Consider the following 23,146-nt stretch of genomic DNA (forward strand, 5'->3'; position numbering starts at 1 on the left):
GTTGGATGGAAAGCTTTATGATGCAGTACCAGTAAAAAAAAAAAAGGCGAAATCTACATCTTGGAGCCCAAGGCATGTAATGCTATCTTTTTTACAGTGAAGCTGTATGCCTTTCCGTCCAAGGAAATTTTTGTGTCGTTGGCATGGTAAGCAAAAAACTCCCCATACGTGGGCTGATACCGGAGATAGTGCAGTACCGGGCCAACCCGTGGCGGAGGTGAAGCGGGCGTTAAGCACTCCCCATATGTAGGCCGATCCCGAAGATAGTGCAACGCCGAGCCACCCGCGGTGGAGTCGAAACAGGCATTAAGCACTCCCCATACGTGGGCCGATCCCAAAGATAGTACAATGCCGGGTCGACCCACGGCGGAGGTGAAACAAGCTTTAAGCACTCCCCATATGTAGACCGATCCCGAAGATAGTGCCATGCTGGGCCGAACTGCGGCAGAGTTGAAGCAGGCGTTAAGCACTCCCCATACATGGGCTGATATCGAAGATAGTGAAATGCCGGGCCGACCTGCGGCAGAGGTGCAGTTTGCCATTAAGAGGCCCACACACACAGCTTCGCTGGTCATCCTTCTTCAGAGTGCACACTCTGTGAAGTGCACACTCTAATATCGCACACAGCACTATCCTTGGCATTATTGCGGGTAGACACAAAGCATCATAAAACAAATCGGCCGTTTTGTGGCCAACAAGATCTGCTGGCAACTTATTCCACTGATCTATGGCTCTCTGAAATAATGAATATGTAAAAAGATCTGTCCTGGAGGTGCGAGGCCAGATCTTAAATTCATGGTCCATACGTGAAGACAGGTACTGCAGAGGCTGAATTGCAAGCATTAATTCTGGTTTCTTTATTGTAAATTGAATAAAACAATTTAAGTTGGAAGATTTTGCCTTCTTTGGCTTGGCAAGCATCACTTACATCATCATCATTTACATCTTACATCAAATAATTTTTATGAGCATTTTGGGAACTAAAAAGTGCAACTAGTATCCCCCCTACCATTCATAGCTTTGCAGTGTATCACAACTGGCATGTTTACTTGAAGCGCAGTCTAAGTCAAAATGTTGGAAACAGTTCTGTCTATATAAGTGAGGTGCCACCAGTTGAGTCACCTTTAGGAAAGCATTTGAAGACTGACTGGAGAGAATATGGGCCAGATGGCTAACTGAGAGAAACAGCCCTGTATAACTCCAACCAGTTTTTCCAGCTGGGTATTACTAAGAAAAGCAGCCAACTGCACAGCGAGCATATACAAAGGCATTCCTTCTAAAATTACTTTGTGACCTTTTTGAAACTGCTGCAGCGGAAGAGTGCTAGACAAATCTGAGGCATTCCATGAGACAGAAAGTGACAGCTGATGTACATGCGTATAACAATTGTAACCAAGTGTCTGATCCTACCACGCTCAGTGAGCAAGCGCTTCATGCAATGTATGCTGATGCCTTTCCCAGCCATCTTCAGTGTTCAGGTTTCTGGGCACTTGGTTAGTGAAGAATGAATGCAGAATTAATTTGGTGACAAGCTGATGAGTCTGGCGACAAACAAAAAAAATCTGGCGCCTCAGTTCCCCTTTTTCTTCTGTCTCATAAAAGCTTTTGTCACTCAGACTACTCACAGAAAGTAATGTTCATGAAATCTTCACTAAATTATTGCAAAAAATCTATCTCTGTGTGCATTTCGTGGAAAATTCTACTTTTATTCAGTGTTGATGTATGGTGGGAAATCATAGACTGATAAAACCCCCCTAAATGCTATTCCATTACATCTCTCTGAGGTGATAACATAAGAGTCATCGGTCCCTCTGTTTCCTTTTTTTTTTTTTTCACCTCCGTGCCAGGCGGTTGCTGAGCGCACGGGGGCAGCCCTGGCCCACCTGGGTCGGGCATTCGAGTCGCTGTCAGAAGAGCGCCGCCGCTTTGTGCTGAAGCGAGTTGCACCCGACCAGCGGCGGCTACTTGACGGGCTTCGTCCAACTATTGCCAGCGTTGGTGGCGGGGATGGTGAGCAGTCGACTGAGTTCCTGTTTGGGCCGCGGCTGCGGGACCGTGCTGCCAAGCGGTCTGAGCTCGTCAGTCTTCTCCATTTCCTGCGTGCCCGGGGCCGCCAGCTCCAGGAACAATACCAGCAGCAGAACGGCAATGGACAGCGGGGCAGCAGGCGGCGTGCCTCACGGCGGCGGCCCAGGACGCACTTTGGGGCCCCTATCAGGCGTAAGCAGAGGCCGAAGGCAACTTGGGCTTAGATGGGGGCTTGTTGGTATGCCATCGGAATAGTAGTGTAGTCCAAAAGAGATGACATGAGAAGGGCATGTGAACACGTTTGGGAACCCATGTTCCTGAACACGCAAGCAGCATGTCTGCATGTTCATGGGCACTTCTCATGTTTTCGTGTTTATGCCATGCTAGTACCATCAAGCCTCGATACAACAAACTATTATATGTAATTAGGGTCCTTCGCCATTGGGTAAAATCCAATGCTTCTCCAACTGTTGCACCCCAACCAAGCTTTATGGAAGTTAGGTTATACCCGATTTGAAGTTTCGAGTCTCCTTTTCTAGGCATGACCATGGCTGCACATGGATGTCAGCGTGGTTGAGCCCGTGCATGCGCCCTGTTTTAGAAGTAATCTGCCATGTGTACAAAGAGTGGGTGGGCCGAGATTATGTGGCATCATGTGCACTGTTTTCCCGTACATTTAGTACTGGAAGTTGCGAAATCTCGAGTTTTGGAGACACGTTGAAACAAGAGGCAGACGAAGCATTTGCTCCCCACTGCCAGCACTTTTCAGGATAGCGTCGTCCTACTGCAGGACCTAGTCAAACTCAACAAAATGAATTTTCTCATTCAAATGTGCTTTTTCTGATTGTCCAATAATTTGGGTAAATTTTCAGTTCCTCCATGTAAGGAAACACCATCAGAGACTACTTATTTGCATAAAAGGTAGAATTTCGATGTAACAAAGCAAGTTGCCAATTTTACCAACTTTGCTATATCACCATTTAACCATATATCGTAATATTGTTACGGGGATGTTGGTAGTATACACAGACTGCATTTACAATATATATACAAGCAGAGTCAGTGTGGTTAAAATGGCTGAGCAACAACAACACGCAGCAGCCAGCATCTCCGATCTTCTTCCTTTCCCTTCTTTTATCCTTCCGTAACAGGACCCCTGGCACTGAAACGCTGTCTCGGCGCATGTTAGGCGAAGAACTGCGAGCGAAATATGGCTTCAGCCGCGAAATGTGCACAATGTCAACAGGTGTCGGACTTGAGGATGGATCAAACTGTAACGGTGCGATCTCGTAATTGACGTCATTAACTTGACGTAGGACTTTGTAAGGTCCTGTGTAGCGAGAGAGAAGCTTCTGGGAGAGGCTGGCCCGACGACATGGTGACCAAAGGAGCACCCGAGCACCTGGGGCAGACTTAACATCATGATGGCACCGGTCGTAATGGTTTTTTCGCATATCCTGCGAGGCTAATAAACGAGATGAGGTGGCTTGACATGCCATGCGAGCACGATCGACAACTTCACGAGCGTATTCAGTTGCAACACGTGGCACAGAAGGTAGGATGGTGTCAAACGGCAATGTGGGGTCATGACCATATAAAAGATGAAAATCCTGTGGTGTCATGTTGGGACAAGTTATATGCGAATGTCATGTAGGCCAGCGTGGCGTCCCAGTCACTGTGATTGTTGGAGACGTACATCGAAAGCATCTCTGTGAGTATTCAGTTGAGATGTTCGTTTGTGGGTGGTAGACCTTGTGCTCAGTAGCACAAGAGCGGAGGAGGTCGTCAACAACTCGAGACAAGAACGAGCGGCCCTGGTCTGTAAGTAACTGTTGAGGTGCACCGTGGTGGAGAATGATGTTGTGGAGTGGAAAATCGGCGACATCTGTTGCACAACTTGTCAGCAACGACTTTGTGATCGCGTAGTGTGTCGCGTAATCAGCAGTGATGGCGATTCACTTATTACCTCTAGTTGTCGTGGGAAAAGGGTCAAGCAGGTCAAGGCCTACGTGAAAGGAAGGTTCAGAGGGAACTTCAATTGGATGGAGTTGTCTGACCGGTGGCAGGGGAGGTTTCTTCTGTCGCTGACACAATTCGCAAGGTGTGACATAGCTACGGACAGAGCGGTAGAGACCCGGCCAGAAGAACCGGGGTTGTACACGGTCATATGTACGCAAAACTCCAAGGTGTCCCACCGTCGGTGCATCGTGAAGTTGTTCGAGCGCGGCAGATTGCAGATGACGAGGAAGGACAAGAAGCAACTCAGGGCCGTCAGGGTTGATATTGCGGCGATAGAGGATGCCGTTGTGCAGAACGAACATGTGGCACGTGGCGTCAATGCTGCCATATTGCACTCCGGCGATGATGGACTGTAAGGATTCGTCATGTTGTTGTTGTTCAGTGCGTATGTCGGTCATGTCAGTAAAAGCCATCACGCAGGTCACCGGATCATACACAACAGGATGAGAAGGATCTACGGGGTGAGGAGAGAGGCAGTCAGCATCCTTGTGCAGACGTCCAGACTTGTAGTTGACAATAAATGAAAATTCCTGGAGCCACAAAGCCCAGCGATCAAGCTGCCCTGTCGGGTTCCGGAGGGAAGGCGGCCAACAGAGTCTGTAACGTGGTCTGTAACGACCGAAAATATGTGGCCATGCAAATATGGCCGGCACTTGGCGACATCCCAAACTAAAGCCATGCACTCCCGCTCGGTGATTGAGTAATTTCTCTCGGGAGGTGACAGCAGGCGGCTGGCGTAGCTATCACGCACACGGTACCATTCTGCTGTTGGGCAAGAACAGCGCCGATGCCGTGGCTGCTTGCATCAGTGTGCATGAGCAGAAGGATCAAAGTGGGCAAGTATGGGAGGCGTGGTGAGAAACCCGATGAGAGCAGCGAACGCATGAGCCTGCTCCGGGCCCCATGACAATGGAGTGTTCTTTAGAAGATCTGTCAAAGGCGGAGCAATGTCGGCGAAGTTTTTGATGAAACGGCGAAAGTAAGAACACAGGCCAACGAAGCAGCGCACGTCAGAAGCAGAATGCGGCACTGAAAAACTGCGTACGGCGTGAACTTTTTCTAGATCCAGTTGGACACCGGATGCGTCAACGAGATGTCCAAACACGGTAATCTGACGGCGCCCGAATTGAAACTTCGTGGAGTTCAGTTGAAGGCCGGCTTTTCAGAAGACCACAAGAATTGTAGTGATTTGGGTAAGGTGGCTGCCGAACGTGGGAGAAAAGAACAATAACGTCGTCAAGATAGCAAAGGTGGTCCATTTGTAGCCTCGCAGAAGAGAGTCCATCATACATTCAAATGTCGCAAGAGCATTGCATAGGCTAAAGGGCATGTCTTTGAACTGATGTAAACCATCAGGCTTGATGAAGGCCGTCTTCTCGCGGTCCATTTCATCGACTGAAATCTGCCATTAGCTGGATCGAAGATCAATAGAAGAAAAGTGTTTAGCTCCGTGCAAGCAGTCCAAGGCGTCATCGATGCGTGGTAGTGGGTAGACATCTTTTTGCGTGATCTTGTTTAAATGGTGGTAATCGAAACGCCACAAGAATGCTAGGTACCATCTTATTTTTTTTTCTCAAGGACGACAGACGAAGACCAAGGCTTGGCTGGTGGTTCGATGACTCCTTTGCGGAGCATTTTATCCACTTATAGTAGGAGGACTCTACGTTCAGCATGCGATACACGATAAGGACGCTGACGAATAGGATTTATGTCTCCATTGTTTATACAGTGGTGAACAACAGATGTTTGGCCTAAAGGCCTGTCGCCGAAATCAGAGATGTCACTGTATTATTCGAGCAGGAGACGTATGTCTGTGGCCTGTGCAGAGGTGAGGTCACGTGCAATCATCTTCGTGAAGTCATTCATTAAGGAGCCATAGCTGCGAGCTGCAATTGGCGCTAAGAAACCACTCTTGGCATTCAGACTGTCAACGTCAAATTCGGAAGTTCTAGAAACGCTGGCCAAGAACATGCTGGCTAGAAGCACTTGAGGGCACAGGTCGAAATTCAGAAGCGGAAGAACGCCGCCGTTATTAGTAACCGTGAGTCGATGAGAGCAGAATCATTGGATAAGAAGTCCAATCCAAGAATAACGTTGTGAGGGCAGTTGTTGATCACAGCAAAAAGAGCAGAAGTGACGTGGCCGGCTATACTTAAACGTGCAGTACTCATTCCAAGAACAACCAGCACACCCTTGTTGGCCACACGGAGCACTTGTGCAGCTGCTGGGGTGAGGACCTTCTTTAAACGTCTACATAGGCTAGCACTCATCACAGAAACATGGGCTCCAGTGTCGACGAGTGCTTGGACAGGTACGCGATCTATTTTAACACGAATGACACTTCTCTTTGTGGGCACAGACAAAGGATTTGCTGCAGTAGTAGGCAATGCAGCACCACCTCCGAGGGCTGCAGGGCTGCATTTCTTAGTTTTCCGAAAGGGTGCGGCTGAAAGCCACAGGGGACGAAAGGTGATGTGGCTGCGGCTGACAGGAAGATAAGAAACATGTTTGCGGTGAACGAGACTGGTGTCTACACGGTGATGGTGAGCAACTGTACCACGTGTCCCTAGCAGAGTTGTTGGCACTGTGAGACTCGGCGGTGGGCAAAACATCGCGGGCATTCCCATCAAAACGGCTCAGGTTGGTCGGCGTGTGAGGTGTTGAGGGCCACAAGTTGCGACAGTATCAGGCGATATGACCAATGCGGTGGCAGGTGAAACATATCGGCTGGTCATCCACAGTTCTCCACTCAGTCGGGTTGCGATATCGCGGAGATAAGCGTCGGGGTGGAGTGAAAATAGTAGAAGGGCGCTCGTTGGCTCTGGGGTTGGCGACAGCACAGACAGAATGTAGGCCAATATTTTCGAGTTCCTCGCGAACAATGGCTTGTGCGAGGGGAACTGAAAAAGGATAGCATCAGTTGCTATGCGAGCAGAAAGCTGCGGATGCCATCGCATCCAGTTCCAGTCGAACGATTCGCACCGCGTCCTCTGATGGCGACGCATACTGCTGTGCAGGCTGACCTTCACACTACTTTGCGGCACTATTGAGAAGTCTGGCGAATGGTTGCAGGACGTGTCGGCTTTTGGCCTGCTTGAATGGTTGGCACTCTTTGATGATAGCGTCAACTGTAGAGCAGCTTTTGCACATGAGCAGATGAAAGGCATCATCATCAATTGCCTTGAGCACGTGCCCGACCTTCTCAGCTTCTGCCATGTCGTGATCGGCTTTACGACAAAGCGCCAGCACGTCCTGGATGTACGAGACATTCGACTCCATGGGGGATTGGGCATGGGAGGCCAGTTCCTGCTTTGCGGCAATTTTACGGTCGGCTGGTTTGCCAAACAACTCTGTCGACTTCTCTTTGCATTGGTTCCAGCTGGTTAGCTCCTCTTTGTGGTTTTCGTACCACACCTTTGCCATGCCTCTTAGGTCGAACAACAGCTTAGCTACCGTAAGCGGAGGGTCCCATCTGTTGAATCCACTCACGCGTTCATACATAGCCACCCGCTCTCTAACGTCAGCGCCATCGGTCCTGGAGAAAGTTCCAGGATCCTTGGGTTGCACAACCACAACCGAAGGGGACAGCGACGTAGCTGGTGATGTTGAAGGCGGCAACGACGTTGATCCCGCATGCTCACCATCATTCATGGTGAGGACTGTTATGCGACATCCACTGCAACATCCACCGTTTCTAGCCGTGGTACCCAGCACCTGCCACCAATATGTTACGGGGATGTTGGGAGTATAGACAGACTGTACTTACAATATATATACAAGCAGAGTCAATGTGGTTAAGATGGCCGACCAGCAACAAGACGCAGCAGCCAGCCTCTCCGATCTTCGTCTTCCTTTCTCTTTTTTTATCCTTCCGTAACAATATTAATCATATAGTAATAATATTATATATGCTTTCTTTTCGCTAAAAGGAATGTAGACACCAAATTTATAGGCTAAGTTGACTATAGCATAAGCTTTGCATGCTTACAAGGAAAGCTTTCGTGAAGTATGACTGACAGCAGATGACTAAAAGGTAATTTATTTCAATTTTAATGTCTCTAAATTAAACATGGCTCTCTTCTCCAGACTTGTTACGATAGGCTTAATGAAAATGTCATTGTTGAGGAAAATAGTGTGACCCTAAAGACACTGGTGGCGATGAATTTTGAAAGTGGCTGCAGGTGTGTTTGCTGAAACACTGCTGGGAGACGCAAGGGTGGTTCTGCCACGTGAGTACATGTGAACATGGGTGCGCCTGTGAAATTGAGCTGACGACAGGTGAGGTTGTAGCAGGAAACGCTGTGCCGGTTCACATGAACTCTGTGACATCGGGTACTTGAGTGACATTGTCCCTCAAAGTATATCCGCTCCTACTGGCAAGAATGTTGAAATCCGTAATTCTGCGATGGAAATCGTTTTGCATTGAATTACTGGGGAGACGATCGCGCATATGCTGGCTGCCGTTAGGGTCCCCTAGATGTTGTGTATGACACAAGAGTAAAAAATTATCACTGGAGAGTTCGGTGTCTGCGCTTCTTTGATGCTCAAGTGAAAACTGAGAAATATCCGTATTTACTCGCATAATGCTCGCACTTGCGTAATGTTCGCACCCCCCACATTGGCTATCAAAAATTTGAAAAAATTTTTTCCCCGCATAATCATCGCACCCCCAAAATTACTGCCGCAAGCCGTCTGCTTGTCTTAGCGATCGCCATGGTTGGGCGCGCGTGCTACTAGGCGGCGGTACTGTGCTATCATCCGCTGCCACCGCTCATCCACTCACCACCGCTATGCCATTTTGCGAAGGTGTCTCCAGCTCTCCGGTGTCTCATAGGCCTCGTTTGCCTTGTTCGCGTGTTGCACCGTGCTCTTTGTGCCACTTTGCCATGGGACGCTATGCAAGCTACACAGCTGCTTTTAAGCTAAAAGCTATTGAGTATGCGTTGGAACATGGCAACAGCGTCGCCAGCAGACACTTCGGCGTCAACAAGTTTTGCGTCCGGTATTGGAGACGGCAGCACAACGAACTCAAGACTGGTAAGACGCGTCGGGCCTTCCATGGACCGAAGACTGGGAAATTTCCTGCCGTCGAATCCTCTTTACTGGAATATATCAAGGCTCGACGAGTGGATGGGCGTGCTGTACAGAATGGATGGCCGAAGGTGAACATGCTCCGACGCCGGGCGGCAAGATCAAAAGACCGTCCGTGGAGCTGCTGTGGAGCTGGGTATCAGAGGCATGGGGGATGATTGATGTAAACATGGTGGCCAGAAGCTTCAAGAAAACAGGAATTTCGAACACCCTGGATGCGACCGAGGACCACCTGGTGTGGTACAACGAAGAAGCATCGGAAGATGAAGAAACCATCGATTCCAGTGTCGACACGGACTCTGATGAACAGTACAATTGCCTGCAGCGCGAGTAGTGACGGGGAGGTTGCGCGCGGCAAATAAAGTGCTTTAGCAGCTTGAGCTTACGTTCACCCTGTACTTTCATAACGAAGGTAAGTTACGCTTGAAAGTAATGTTTTCGTTATATTTACAATTGCGGACCTGACAATCCTGATCTTGCGCCCATTCATCTTTGCATTTAACACTCCGAAACATTTGCTTGAAAATTTTCCCCGCATAATTATCGCACCCCCAAACTTCGCGTTGATTTTCAGGGAAAAAAAGTGCGAGGATTACGCGAGTAAATACGGTATACAGTTAAACCCCGATATAACAAAGTAGGTAAAATTGGCAATTTGCTTTATTATATCGAAGTTTTGTTGTATTGAAATTCGCCCTTTTATGCAAATAAGTACTGTCGCTGATAAGTTTTTCTTATACTGAAAGGGGGGCCACAGGATTTTCCGAATTATTGGGCAGTCGAAGAAAGCAAATTTGATCGAGAAAATAATTTATTTTGATAAATTTGGGAGCCAGCGACGAATGATAGGGTTTCATGCCACGTCGACAATATCTTCACGTAGGCGGTACGAATTAAGCGAAGCCAGCCATGCTATCACATGCGCTCCGCTCTCGTGGCTGACAGTGTCGCTGGCACTGGGACGACGCTATCATGAAAAGCGGCAGCAGCGGGGAGCAAATGCTTCGTCTGCCTCACGCTCCAACGGGTCAACAAAACTCGAGATTATGCAACCTTCGATACTGGCTATACAGATTACATGGTGCTATGCCGTCTTGGCATGCCGACTCTTTGCACATGCGGCAGATTACCTCTAAAGCAGAGTGCATGGCTGCATACGCGCTCAGCCGCACTTACAGTTATGTGCAGCCACGGCCGAGACGTGTTCCAGAAATCGCGACGCCTGCCAACTGCCTCCCCCTGCCTCACCTCTCTCATACACTTGATTGCGTTACTGTGAGCACGTTCCCCTCCCTCTTTTTCCATTTGATCACACTTGGAGGTGGCATTTGTGCCTGAAGCCACCACCTTTCTTACCCTTGCGCATTTTCACTCGCACCCAGAGCACAAAGTGCGCAGGGCGCGATAGGATGTTATCGCACTTGGACTTTATACGGAACATGATGCGGCTTCACTTTGGTGGTCGCTCTTGTCGTGTCCGGTGTTATTTGAGAGGTGCGTTTGCAAGCAGCTGCTTGTAATTCAGTCATTTGACCACCTGCTTTCGCAGAAGTTTCCATTTATTGTCTCAGCATTCCTTTGCTGCGGAACTGAAATTTTGTCATTTTTAAATTGCATACAAACACTTTGTTATATTGAGGTTCTGATCAGATGTTGTTCTAAGGACAAGAGGTTATGAAAAGTTAAATACTTTGTTATATAGGAAATTTTGTTATATTGAAGTTCGTTATATCGAGGTATTGAGGTTTAACTGTTTAGTGCCTGCTGACCTTAAATGAACAAAAGCTTGTTGCAGTTTTAGTAGTTGCGTTTGCATATATATGAAAGTGGCACATCACATCTTCTGTACGTCGTAGTATAACCAGTGTGTAAAGCTCAGTCCTTATATTTTTGATAAACATTCGATGGCTATTTATAAAATTTCCTGTGCATGAGAGGATGTGTTTGCAGGTGCCTTAACTAGACGGTGCCACCATATCCAGCAAGGCGCAATTGCATGTAGACTCATAGCGAGAACTGAACTTTTCCATGACTAGATGTAACCAACACAGCTTTGTTAAATATGAGAAACCTTCATTAAGGCTAAAGCCTTAGACAGTTCATGAGACGACAATTGACTGTTCGGCGTTATGGCACTAAAATTCAATGGCACTAAAATTGGGAGTCGAACCCTCGTAATTTGGTGGAAGTCAAACGCACGACCTTTGGTATTAATTACGGCAAAGTTAATTAAGGTACAGTTCGTTAAGCTAGAGTTCATTAAGGCACTTGAAACCACAACCTTTGGTGAGAGTCGGGCCCACGACCTGTGGTGTTAATTAAGGTAGGGTTGATTAAGGCACTTGTACCCGCAACCTTTGGTAGGAGTCGAACCCACTTGTAGGTATGGGTGAACCAGCCACATCTCCAAGTTGGCTTCCAATTGATGTTGTGAAGGTTGAGAGTTGAACCCACTACCTTTGGTGGGAGCCGAACCCACGACCTTTGATGTTAATTAAGGGGGGACATGGGGATGAAAGCAAACTTTTTTATTTACCAGCCGATTTTGATGAAATTTTGCACAGGTGTTAATAACATCACATAAACAAAACTGTGAAAATATGGCTGCAATATCTGAAGTACTTTTTTGTTTACAAAATTTTTCTGCTTTCATTTTTGCAAAATGCCTGCACACCTGTATATTGATGGTAGGAGTTCAAGCAAACATTGATAGCACTCCTATATGTATCCTCCACACAGTGACATTCCTGTAATTTTTTTAGCCTAGCAGATTTTTTATATTCTCATTCCTTGGTAGCTACTTCAGTTGCATGAAAATCTCGACTGTGAAAACAAAAGATAACAAATTATTGAAGCTACTATTTTGAAAACAAAACATGTCACTGTGTGCAGTGGTGCACAATGAGTGTAACAAAACAAACGGTGTAAAAATATTCATAACAGCGGCTGAGATATTGACTTTGCAAGTTGACCTTGGTGGTAGAAAAAAGTTTTGAGAAAAAGGTGTTCGAAGTTTTGAGCCATGTTTATTCGAGTAGAAACCACCGGCCTTGTAGGTGCAGGTGTCAGGTTGATCTCTTGGCTTCTTGGATCTTTTATGCTTGCTTTCATGTGCTTTTTGTGCCCTCTTCTTGCTCAAGGCATCTTTCTCAGCCGCTCGACTCGCTTGAGTCCGTCACCACCGAGCATGCTCCTCCCGCCGTAAACCCTATCTTCCGTTCGGTTGCCGGCACAGAACCAAGTGACGCGCGGACAGTGGCGGCGGTCATGTTCAACACCTCCGACAAGATGAATTGTGACTCAAGATGCGACTGTATGGTGCGACCGTTGCTGATGCACGGTTCGTTTTCACGGCCGGCAGACGCACGCGCTTGGACCGCACTTTAGTCGTTCATCTCGGTGACGGCGGTGGCACAATCGGGGTACGTCGCGGAGTATTTACGGGACGTCGCAGGCCCGGAAGCATCGGAAACGGCCGTTATTAGTTCGGTATCATCACCATTGGAGCTCAAGGCTGCAACAGCCTGCGAACTGCCCGGCAATGCGTCGACAGTCTCTCTTGCAAGCTAGCGCGCGGACACATCTCTGCTAGGACTACTTATCGTTCGGATGTTCGGCGGCTTGCGCTTGCGGCTGCCGAAGCGGTGCTTGGTCGCGTATTTCGTCGTCCACGTCCGCCCAGTCATGTTCGAAACCACAAAATGAAATAGAAAACTCAAATCGGAATAAAGCGATGAAGCGGCGGTGTACCTCGAATATCTAACACGTAAACAAAGGCGCAGCAGCCAGCGCGCGAAGAAACGGGAGAAGCAGACGCCGCAGCAGCTCGCTTCCAGACCCGGCCAATGGGGCGGCTCATAGAACGCACGTGACGGAGCAAGCCAATCGGCGGCCGTAACAAGCAGCTCCGCGACCTTCAGACTTTTTATGTTTTTATGCTTGCTCTTCTCTCTCTCAGGAAATGAAAGAGGGGCGTCAAAAGGCGAAGAGGCGCGCTTTTCAACGGTACCAGCATGGCCGCGCCGCGTACTGCCGTTCCGGAGCTAGGGGCGCTCGAAAACCGCGACTTTTCCACCGATTTTCACGAAATTTTCGCTGTATTGCCTGGTGTATATATTTATTTATGGTACTTAGCAGTCGTTTTCAGCGGAAATACTTGGAAAACTTATAGAAAAGGGGTCAGAGATTCGGAATCTGCAACTTTCTAAAAAGTGATTTTTGGGTCGTTTTTCCATAGTTGATCCCCGCGTCCCCCCTTAAGGCGAAGTTGATTAAGGCACTCGAACCCGTGGCACAACATGGAGTTATGGGCAAACCAGCCATATCTCCAAGTTGGATTCCAGTTGACATTGGGAAGGACGAGAGTTGAACGCACTATCTATGGTGTTAAGAGGAAGATTTAGCTCGGGCCCAACTACAACGTGGCCTATTCAAATACATGTAAAACGCAGAAATGCTTTTCTGAGATTTTAACAAAATTTGTTACATTTGAGAAAGTTAAATTCTAGTGGCTGTTCGTAGTGGAATTTCGATTTAGGGCCTGAATTTTGTCAAGAATTTTCAAAAATTTGAAAGTTCAAAAAACTAAAAGCACGAAGTTTACAAATTAATAGCTCTGCATCAAGAACAGATATCGCGGTTCTGTATATGACATCCATTAGATAAATCAAAGCAGATAGATTCGATATGCCAATTTATATCTTGCATGAATTTGTTACGTTGTGTACAAGGGTTCTGCAAAAGCTGTATTTTCATATTACTAAACTTTTTGAGATCCATGTATAACATATCAATTTTGTCCACTTTAGGTGTACTGTTAGATGCAATTTACAGTATTGTGATATCATCTTTCATGGCTGAGTTATAGAGTTGTAAACTTGATAGTTTCGTTTTCTTAGAATTTGCAATTTTTGCCAATTTTTAGTGAAACATTGATGACGTAAAAAAAAAATTCGAAGCCAACAGTCACTAGATCTTACGTTTTTCTTTTAAATGCAACAAACATCGTCAAATTTAGTGCTGTGGTTGCCGAGAAAAAAGAATTCTCCCTTTACATGTATTTAGATAGGAGCACCCGAGCTAAAGCTTCCTCCTAACCCTTCGCAGTTTGTCGGGCCGGATAATACAACATGGCCACAGTGGTGCGCTGTTGGGCACTGCCTGACACGCTTTCTTGCGGTTGAATTGCACATGTTTTCTATAGTTATGCATGATGTGGCATCTCTTAGAAAAGTCAGTAAACTTCTTTGATTTGAGCTTGTCATTTTTTTACGCTTGATGGTGCAGCTTACGCAGCTGAAAGCCTGGATTGTTCGAGTGTTGCATAGCGGAGATTCTACGCCTAGTGCGTTCTACGGCGATCATTGCAAAGCTTTTAGCAAAAGCGACGACGATTTTAGTGAGGAAGAGAACTATGTGCCTCCATTTGATAAAAAAGAAAGTGATTCTATAGAAGCCAGCGACAAAGAAGGCGACGACATTGGAGAAAGTGGCAACAAGAACAGCAACACAGAACCACGTAGAGCAGACCGGCAGGTGTACTTGGATAACTTTTCCTGACTTTGCCCCTCTTCCGTTTATGTCACGAACCCAGGATCCGAAATAAGCTCTTCCAATCTATAAACTGCAAGTTGGACTAATTTCAGCTGTTCTTCACAGACCAGCTGATTGAGGAAATAGAGCCTGAAATGAACCGCTACACGCATGGAAAAATCTCGAGTGCTGGCGTTCTTTCGAAGTACTTGATTTGGAAGGGCTGGGAATATGTGTTCTTGGAAGAATCTAAAGCTTTCCTAGGTGTAATTATCAACATGGCCTTGAATTGCAAGCCAGAATTGAAGGAATACTTCAGCAATGACCTCCTCAAGAAGAGGCCTTTTTTCCTGAACGTTTCCTAATGAAAGAGATTTCTTCAAATTTTTTGCATGCTGCACGTTGCACCAAGCCCAGGTGCCTCTTCAGGTCGACCAACTTGTGGAAGCAAGGTCAGGGATGTTGTGACCTACATAGATGGAAAATGCAGAAAGCATATCAATGCCGGCCTCCAGATGTGCTTAGATGAGAGCACTGTCATCTTCAAGGGTCGAGTCTCATTCAAGAGCTGTAATCCTCAGAAGCCAGCAAAATGGGGCATGCACATTTATGCACTTGATGACTGCCAAACAGGGTGCATTTCTGCCTTTGAGCCATACTATGGCAGCACAATGATAGCCTGTGCAGTCCTTAGCTTCCTTTCACATGCAGGATTGTGCTCCACCTGCTGGAGAAAGTGCAGCAAGCTGTGCCAGGCAGTGGCTATAATCTGTATATGGACAGATTTCACATGTCCCCAATGATTGTGAAAGAGCTACTTTCGCAGAGTGTATTGCGGATGGAGACTGTGATGACAAATCAAGAGCAAATGCCCCAGCAGCTCAAGAAGAAGCTGAAAAAAGGTGAAGTGGTGGCTTATCGCAAAGGGAACTCGTACATGGTGCTTGCCTTGTGGGACAAGCATCAAGTCACAAAGCTAAGTTCACCCCACAATGCGTCCACAAAAGAAATATCAAGGAAGAAAGCTGGAGGAAAAACACTGAAGAAGCAGAAATAGTTTCGAACCAGAACGACCAGAAAGTGGGTAAAAGTTCTGAATTTTAAAGGGTTAAGACAAAGTTAATTAAGGCAGGGTTAACTTGATGGAGTTAATTAAAGAGCTCGAACCCAGGAACTTTGGTGGGAGTTGCACCCTCATTCTCTGGTGAGAGTTGAACCCACGACCTTTGGTGTCAAGTCAAAGTCAATTAAGACATGGTTAATTAAGATAGAGTTATGGCACTCTAACCCACAACCTTTGGTGAGAGTAACCCACAGCCTTTGGTGTTAATTAGGGCAAAGTTAATTAAGGCACTCGAACACATGACCTTTGGTGGGAAAGAACAAGTAATAGGAAGTAACAACGCATTAAAATGAAAATGTCAAGTAATGCAATGAACGTCTCATGAGCAGGCTTTCACTTTCATCCTCTGTAGCGTATGCTAAAGTGACTGTCAACTTTTGTTGTGTGGCGTATGGGATTATTGTAATATTATTATATGCTGTCAAATAGCACGACTAGTGTGGCTTGTGGTGGGAAGGCCACAATGGAAAGAAAGTTTCCGGTACTGGGGGATGCAAGTTGTATTTCACTTGGAAGCGGTGTAAGTCCTCTCTCGGTGAGTGAAATGTGAAAGGGTATGCTTCCTTCTGTTGTCTGATTTTATTAAAGCGAAGCTTTCTATGTCTCGCTGATTCGTCTGTGAGCAATTCGCTGATTCGTCTGTGAGCGCTGATTCGTCTGTGAGCCGAAAACACTGCAGGAAAGCCAACTTGCACATGTGCTTAGAACACTACAGTTTACACTTGCAATACTGCACCAGTGCCGACTGGCCGGCTGGCCGGTGCCTGATGGCACGAAGCGACGAGCTCAGCAAGAGTAGGGCATGCGCTCAAAGTTCACTGAAAGCCCAAGTTGCATCTTGTAGCTGTGACACCACCCCTGTCACGATTAATTGAGCTTCCCTGCTTATGGAGACAGCAAGTGCGTGTGAACATGGGCTTGTCTTAGGATCTGGAAAAAAGAATATCAAAGCCTCTTTCTCAAAGAAAAATGGTTGAATACCACACTACTCGGGCAAACTGTATATATCTTCACTGCATAGCATCTTGCATCGCGCAATGCATTGCATTGCGTCACGCCTCTGACCGTCTACCGCAGCGATCACAAGGCAATAGTGTGCAATTGTAGAGTCGTCCATGGAAGTTTGTGTACGTGTAATCAACGGCTCCATGACCTAAAATAAAGGCTTACGCAACTTAACGAAATGTCCTTATTCAACTTCAACGTTCAAAAAATGCAACCCTAAACAAGCAATCAAATCACATATGCATAGCATTGGGTCGCTTAGCATTTCTTGGGTTCGTTGCATGGTCATTGGCTTTGGACTTTGATTCAATTTACATTGGGAGAAAGCTTCGTGTTAAACCATCGTTTTTTAAGAAAGGGGCTTTGATTTTTTTCAATTTTCAAGTTGAATAACTTTTGTTTTGGCACGTCAGTTTTCATCATTCTTTTTGCATTTTCTCTGGGATCACACAAGGAATGTGTTGTGATGCAGGTATAAAATGGTCGCAGGGCCCATTTAATGGGGCACATTCTTTGTCTCATACCAGGCACTTTGTGGTAGGGAGGCAGGTTTTTGTCCATCTCTCATTGTTTTGGGCCTCTTAAACAACAAAATTTAACTGATTGATGGGGAGATTTAACCTCAGTCTCCCAGCACAAGAGCCACAATCGCATGCATATTTCTTTTGTGCCAACAGCAACCTTTTGAAATGATTGGTGCACGTATGGCATCGCATAGCACAAGCAAGAGCATGTGTGCGCTTTACTTTTCATTTGGCCAGGTCTCTCACATTTGTGACGTAACATAACAACAAGTTGCTTATAAATGTGAGAGCATGCCAGTTTTTCCCAGTCCTTTCCTCGTGGCAGCCAACGCTACGTAAACCCTGCCCAACATTACGCTGCTTTCGAGACCGGTCAACATTGTAATGGAACAGGTTTTACTGTTTCTTCATCAGAGTACAAAAAAATTGACCATCATGCGGCCACTATTATGTGTCGTCTTGCTGGAGTCGTCACACACATGCTCACATCGCTCTATCTGGTAAAGTTTTGCAGAAATCCAAACAATGCTGGATAGCCAGCTAGCTGCAACATGCTCCCTGTAACACTGATTCCTACATGCCGCGGTGGCTTAGCGGCTATGGTGTTGCGCTGCTAAGCACTAGGTCGCTGGATTAAATCCTGGCCGCTGTGGCCGCATTTTGATGGGGGCGAAATGCAAAAACGCTCGAGTCCCGTGCGTTGAGGGCACGTTAAAGATCTCTTGGTGGTCAAAATCAATCCAGAATCCCCCACAACGGCGTGCCTCATAATGAAATCGTGGTTTGGGCACATAAAATGCAAGAATTCTAAACAGCGATTCCCACATCACGTGGGATCTGCATAATTGTTTATGTGAATGCACGCTGTTTAGCGGGATTGTGGAAACATTTTTTTTTTTTGTCTTGATGCAGGACGAAGGATGTAATCACTTGCACCATAGGCCACGACATTGGACAAGTCAACGAACTCACCATATATAAGAATAAAGTATATATTGAATATTTGTACTTGGCATATTCTCCTGCCTCTTTGTTGCTGCTAATGCTGTGCCTGTGTACTCTCTTTTACCTGGTGGTCAGGAACGCACTTTCAGTGAAAATTCAAGGATGGAGGAATGCATTTTGCGGAAGAAAGAAATGCGTAATGCACCATGCTCTTGCAGATAGTTCCCTTACAAATGCCACCAGCATAAACAGATCTACCTAGTTGTTCAGCAACTATGAGTACATTTCACACATGCGAACAGTCAAAATGTCCCAAGTGTGGGAATGAAGACAGCTTGCTGTGCAAATGAGTTGTTTGAAAAGGGCATTGGGAGAGGTTCACTTTGAGCACCTTAATTGTGCTTAAAGTACCTCCTCGTTAACTCCCTCCATCTCCTTGTGTGTAGATGCTTGCCACTGCCAAGGTGTACCGGGAAAGGCTGAATAATGGAGAGATTGATACTCGATTCCTTCGCAGACCTATGAATCGTTTGTGAAGCACAAAAAGCTTCTGCAGGTAAGGGGTACCAGTTCTGAGGAAAGCAAAGGTGGAAACATGGATACAAAAGAAAGGAGAGGGCTATTTGGACGAGGTGACTCGCTGGCACATGTATACATGTTCTCTTTCAGGACATTTACTGCTGCATACTTCACGTGTCACAGCCGTCACTGGCTGTCTTCCAGCCTCGAGCAATGCAAGTGCAGGGTGCAGTCAACAGCTGCGTCTCCACTGGTACCGTGCACCTCAATAGACAATGTATGTCACGTTGATGGTGTAGAGTTTGTGTGCATCATTTGAGCCTAGAAGCACCGACGACATTGCAATGAGAGTGTTTGAAAGTAATATCATCATCATCATCCGCCTACTTTATGTCCACTCCAGGATGAACGCCTCTCCCTGCAATCTCCAATTACCCCTGTCTTGGGCCAATTGATCCCAACATGCACCTGCGAATTTCCTTATTTCATCACGCCACCTAGTTTTCTGTCCTCGAACTGCACTTCTCTTGGCACCCACTCTGTAACTCTAATGGTCCACCGGTTATCTAGTCTACGCATTACATGGCCTGCCCAGCTCATTTTTTTCTCTTAATGTCAATTAGAATATCGGCTATCCCCGTTTGCCCTCTGATCCACACCTTTGTTTCCTGTCTCAAAATGTTACGCCTTTTAGAAGAAGTTTATTTCAACAAGAGACGATATGAACACTGAGTCGCAATCGCAGCACAATTGAACCAAGATGGTAACATATGCAAAGTCCGAAGCATTGTATAAACAGCAAATTCTTATAGTAGTGTTCGAGTCCTTGCTCACCAACTTATAACCACGTAGAGCCACAGAAACGCACGGTTACACATAAACTAATTGTCACATATATAAAATGATGTTCAATACAGTGGACTCTCTTTAAACAGAACTTCAAGGGACCAGGGAAATTTGTTCTGTTTATCTGGAGTTCCATTTACTGAGAGACATTGCAGAGAGCATTGCATGAATACAAAACCAACCAACCGTGAGGATAGTGTTCCGTTTAAGTGGCAGTTCCGTTTATCGAGACTGTATATACATTGTACACAATGGTTATGCACAATGATGATGTGTGACAGACACTTCACATAATTTTGTAGTGATGCTATGAGATGTGTATATGCAAAAATGATCATATATATGAAATCGTGCACACACACAAATCACGGGCACCTACATTCTGTGCACATTCAATTATTACTTTTGATGGCTTGGCTACGAAAACCAGGCTGGACAAAAATTAAGCCATACGGGCCCATTCTTCATTCCATCACTTTTTGTGCAGTCCTTAAGTTGTTCTCAAGCTTCTTTGTCAACCTCCAAGTTTGTGCCCCATGTGTTATCACTGGTAGAATGCATTGCTTGTACACCTTTCTTTTCAATGATAAAGGTAAGCTTCCAGTCAGGATCTGGCAATGTCTGCCGTATGCACTCCAACAGATTTTTATTATTCAGTAAATTTCCTTCCCATAGGCTACCCTGATCATGAGAAGGAAAGTGGCATTAGTTTTACGAGTATTCAAATGGCTGCGTTCAAAATGGTTTATACCATCCCTTTGTTGTATTGGCTGTAGACAACACCGGCACCTCGGGACATTATGGAACCTCTTAATGCCACTGTATTCTTCCTCCACTGCTGAGGGTTATCAAGTTTTTGTGGGAGCATTGTAATAAGAGATTTCGAGGTGTTACTAGGTATTGACAGAACATGTGCCAGTTACTGGTGTGTGCTGAATACCTGCAAGGTTATGGACAGTAAATGGAGGCTCGAAGTGCGATAAGTAATCTCGTATTATTCCGCATAAAAATCTTTCATAACACGACATTGGCGGGTGCTGGGTAACTTGTGAGACATGGCAGTGGGGCACAACACAATTGTATGTATAGGCGAGAAGGGCTTCACACTATGCTACTCCTTGCAGCTCCTATCAGTCAAGGGAGAGTATTAAACTGGCGGACGCAAATGGGGGTTTGCATGCGTACGCAGGAACTCTGCTAGTGACTGTGACCCAGCCGCCAAATGAACTGTCATGCTGTGAGACGTCTGCGTCTCCCATCGTAAATCTAATATTTTGCCACTGCCTGTAAAACAGCAGATAATACACGTATCCACTGCGAGCTTTTCCAACACGACCTTGAGTCAGTGGCAGTGGTTATTTCCCGGTGATCTTGGCAAGGGTTTTCCACACCGCACGTAATCGCGGAGTTGTAAACAAGTTTGAAAATGCGCACGCGTACTCGCCTTACGTTTAAAAGAACTGGCACGCGACGCGTTCTCAAATTTATGAAAGCGGTTCGCGTGTATGTCACAACGCTGACATATCCTGACATTTTTGGGCGCGCACAAAAACGGAAAACGTTGGCGATAACGGTACTTTAGCGGTCACCTTGGCAACCGGCGCGGCAGCCATTTGTTTCGCAATCGTCTGCTGTAATCAAAACCGTAACTACTATTGACACGATCACATTCTCAAGTTGGCGCGTAAAATGTTTCTCGTTTTTAGTGCAAATAAGCGTTTTTTATTTGGCAAGCAGTAACATAGCAGAGCTGCTGATTTTTTGTAGCCCGACTTCACTGGTATCTGTAAAAGAATTATTGCTCAGCAGAGCCTAAGGCGCATTGGCGGCGAATAAAAAAATGCAGATGGTGATATTCTTTCTGGCATTATTTCATTTCATATAATGATTTGATGCCAGACATGTATTTGCTGTTGTTGTTCGGCTGAGATGACTCATAGGAGGGGTGGAGGTGGGTCTATTTTGTGACGTCACAGCCTGGAGCAGCGTCCGTCAGTTCGCGCATTTTTTTCTCTCTCTCCCCGCTTTCGGGTCGTGTGTGCGTGCGTGTGTGTGCGTGTGGCGGTTGGTCGCGGTGGTGGTGGCAGCGAAATGTGGGAGATGCTAGTGGCGACGAATGGCCCTGGATCTTAAGGCGTGGATAAGTTAGGATGAAGGTGAGTCGCCTTGACACATTGCTCAGTATGCGTCGCTGGAACTGGAGATAACAGTACTGTATAGCACACGGGAAGACGTCAGCTCCGCCACCGCTTCGCTTGCTTCGCTTCGCAAGGCGGGTGCTGCCGCCTCACAACGCCGTGCAGACCGAAAGCTTTCGATGTCTGATACGTTTGCTGGGTTTGCACTTCCAACATCTTATCGAATGTATGGAATCGGAACTCTTTGCGCCTTTAAACGCGACCCCAGCAGCATCGCTACTGCGATGCCTACGATCCATGTGCAGCTTTGCTGCTTCTCCTATGTGTGGCAGTTGATTGACGTGCGAAGCTGGGCTCGCGATCCCCCACGTAGTGCCTGAAACTCGGCTCGAGATCGAGTGGCTTCTGCGCGCGCTTGAACCGCTGGACCCTTCCCGAAGAGTTGCGCGGGGAGCCAGCGCGTGCGCCAGCGGGGGAAACCGTAAACCGCGCTTGTCCGTGTGTGTTCCATGTCGTCTCCCGTGTCCCCACGGTGCCGTTATTCTAGCGAGCGGCGATGTCGGGACAGGCGTCTTCGTATCATGTAACCCTTATCGCGCAATTCCTCCGGCTAGAATTGCTGCCGCATCTTGAGGCCAACTCATGGACAGGTGTGCTTCTCCTCGACTCTAGCGTCGATTTATCGCACAGCGAGTGCGCGCGCCACCTCCGCCAATAGCCTTCGCGGTTACCGTATACTGTCGTACGATGTGTTCGCGCCTGATGCCGAAACTCCGAAGCTGGCAAAAAAAAAAAGCAGCTTCTGCAAGTGCCTGTAACGTGAACAAAACGCTGTTCTGGCAATCGTGTGGAATGATGCGTTTCTTTGTAATTTTGTTACCCGAGCGCACTCGCTTTTACCTACAGGCGTGCCACTCGGCTCTGCGTTGCTTGACACCGATCCGTTGGCTTCTGTCCCAGTCGTTTTGCAAAACTGCTGTGGAACAGAAAATTTTGTCTTTATGGTGAGGGACGCAAAAAGTGGCCGGCGTGGATTCTTCGACCGCATATCTTGATCACAGTCGCAGCTTAATCTAATCGGTAAAAAGTTTACGCATAGCCGCGTCGGGTCTCGATGCCACAGATATCCGTTGTCGAGCTTGAGCAGCCCATGATCTACTACATCCTTAAGAAGAGCCACGTAGTAAGTTTTGTTAGTTAACTAACGCATGGCATAGTTTACAATGCTAGTTTTGCAGCACACCGTTTCGACAGCTGTCGTTAACGCAGAAATTTTGATTACTGTTTAGCAGGCTTGTCCGGTGGGAACTGCACGCTGTTTTCGCTACCAAACAGCAGGAGCAGTGGTTGATAAATAGTTTCTTGCAATCTGTCAT

General features: G+C 46.7%; 2 protein-coding genes across 3 annotated transcripts in view; both read left to right on the top strand.

Annotated features, from left to right (window-relative positions):
* The window catches only part of LOC126540380 (uncharacterized), a 35,863-nt gene extending 17,533 nt beyond the window's left edge, over positions 1-18,330 (top strand). The window contains exons 5-6 of the mRNA XM_050187180.3: positions 1,848-2,220; positions 18,235-18,330. Of these exons, the coding sequence (XP_050043137.1) occupies positions 1,848-2,220; positions 18,235-18,248 (387 nt within the window). The 3' untranslated portion in view covers positions 18,249-18,330. The remainder of the gene's footprint in view (positions 1-1,847; positions 2,221-18,234) is intronic.
* Positions 18,331-21,642: 3,312 nt separating this feature from the next.
* Positions 21,643-23,146, top strand: part of Pak (serine/threonine-protein kinase PAK 3-like protein) — a 41,443-nt gene continuing 39,939 nt past the window's right edge. For both annotated transcript variants that reach the window (XM_050187172.3, XM_050187173.3), the window contains exon 1: positions 21,643-21,788. The gene's annotated coding sequence lies outside the window, so the exon portion shown is untranslated. The remainder of the gene's footprint in view (positions 21,789-23,146) is intronic.

Source organism: Dermacentor andersoni, chromosome 2 (genome assembly GCF_023375885.2).
Source record: "Dermacentor andersoni chromosome 2, qqDerAnde1_hic_scaffold, whole genome shotgun sequence".
NCBI lineage: Eukaryota > Metazoa > Arthropoda > Arachnida > Ixodida > Ixodidae > Dermacentor > Dermacentor andersoni.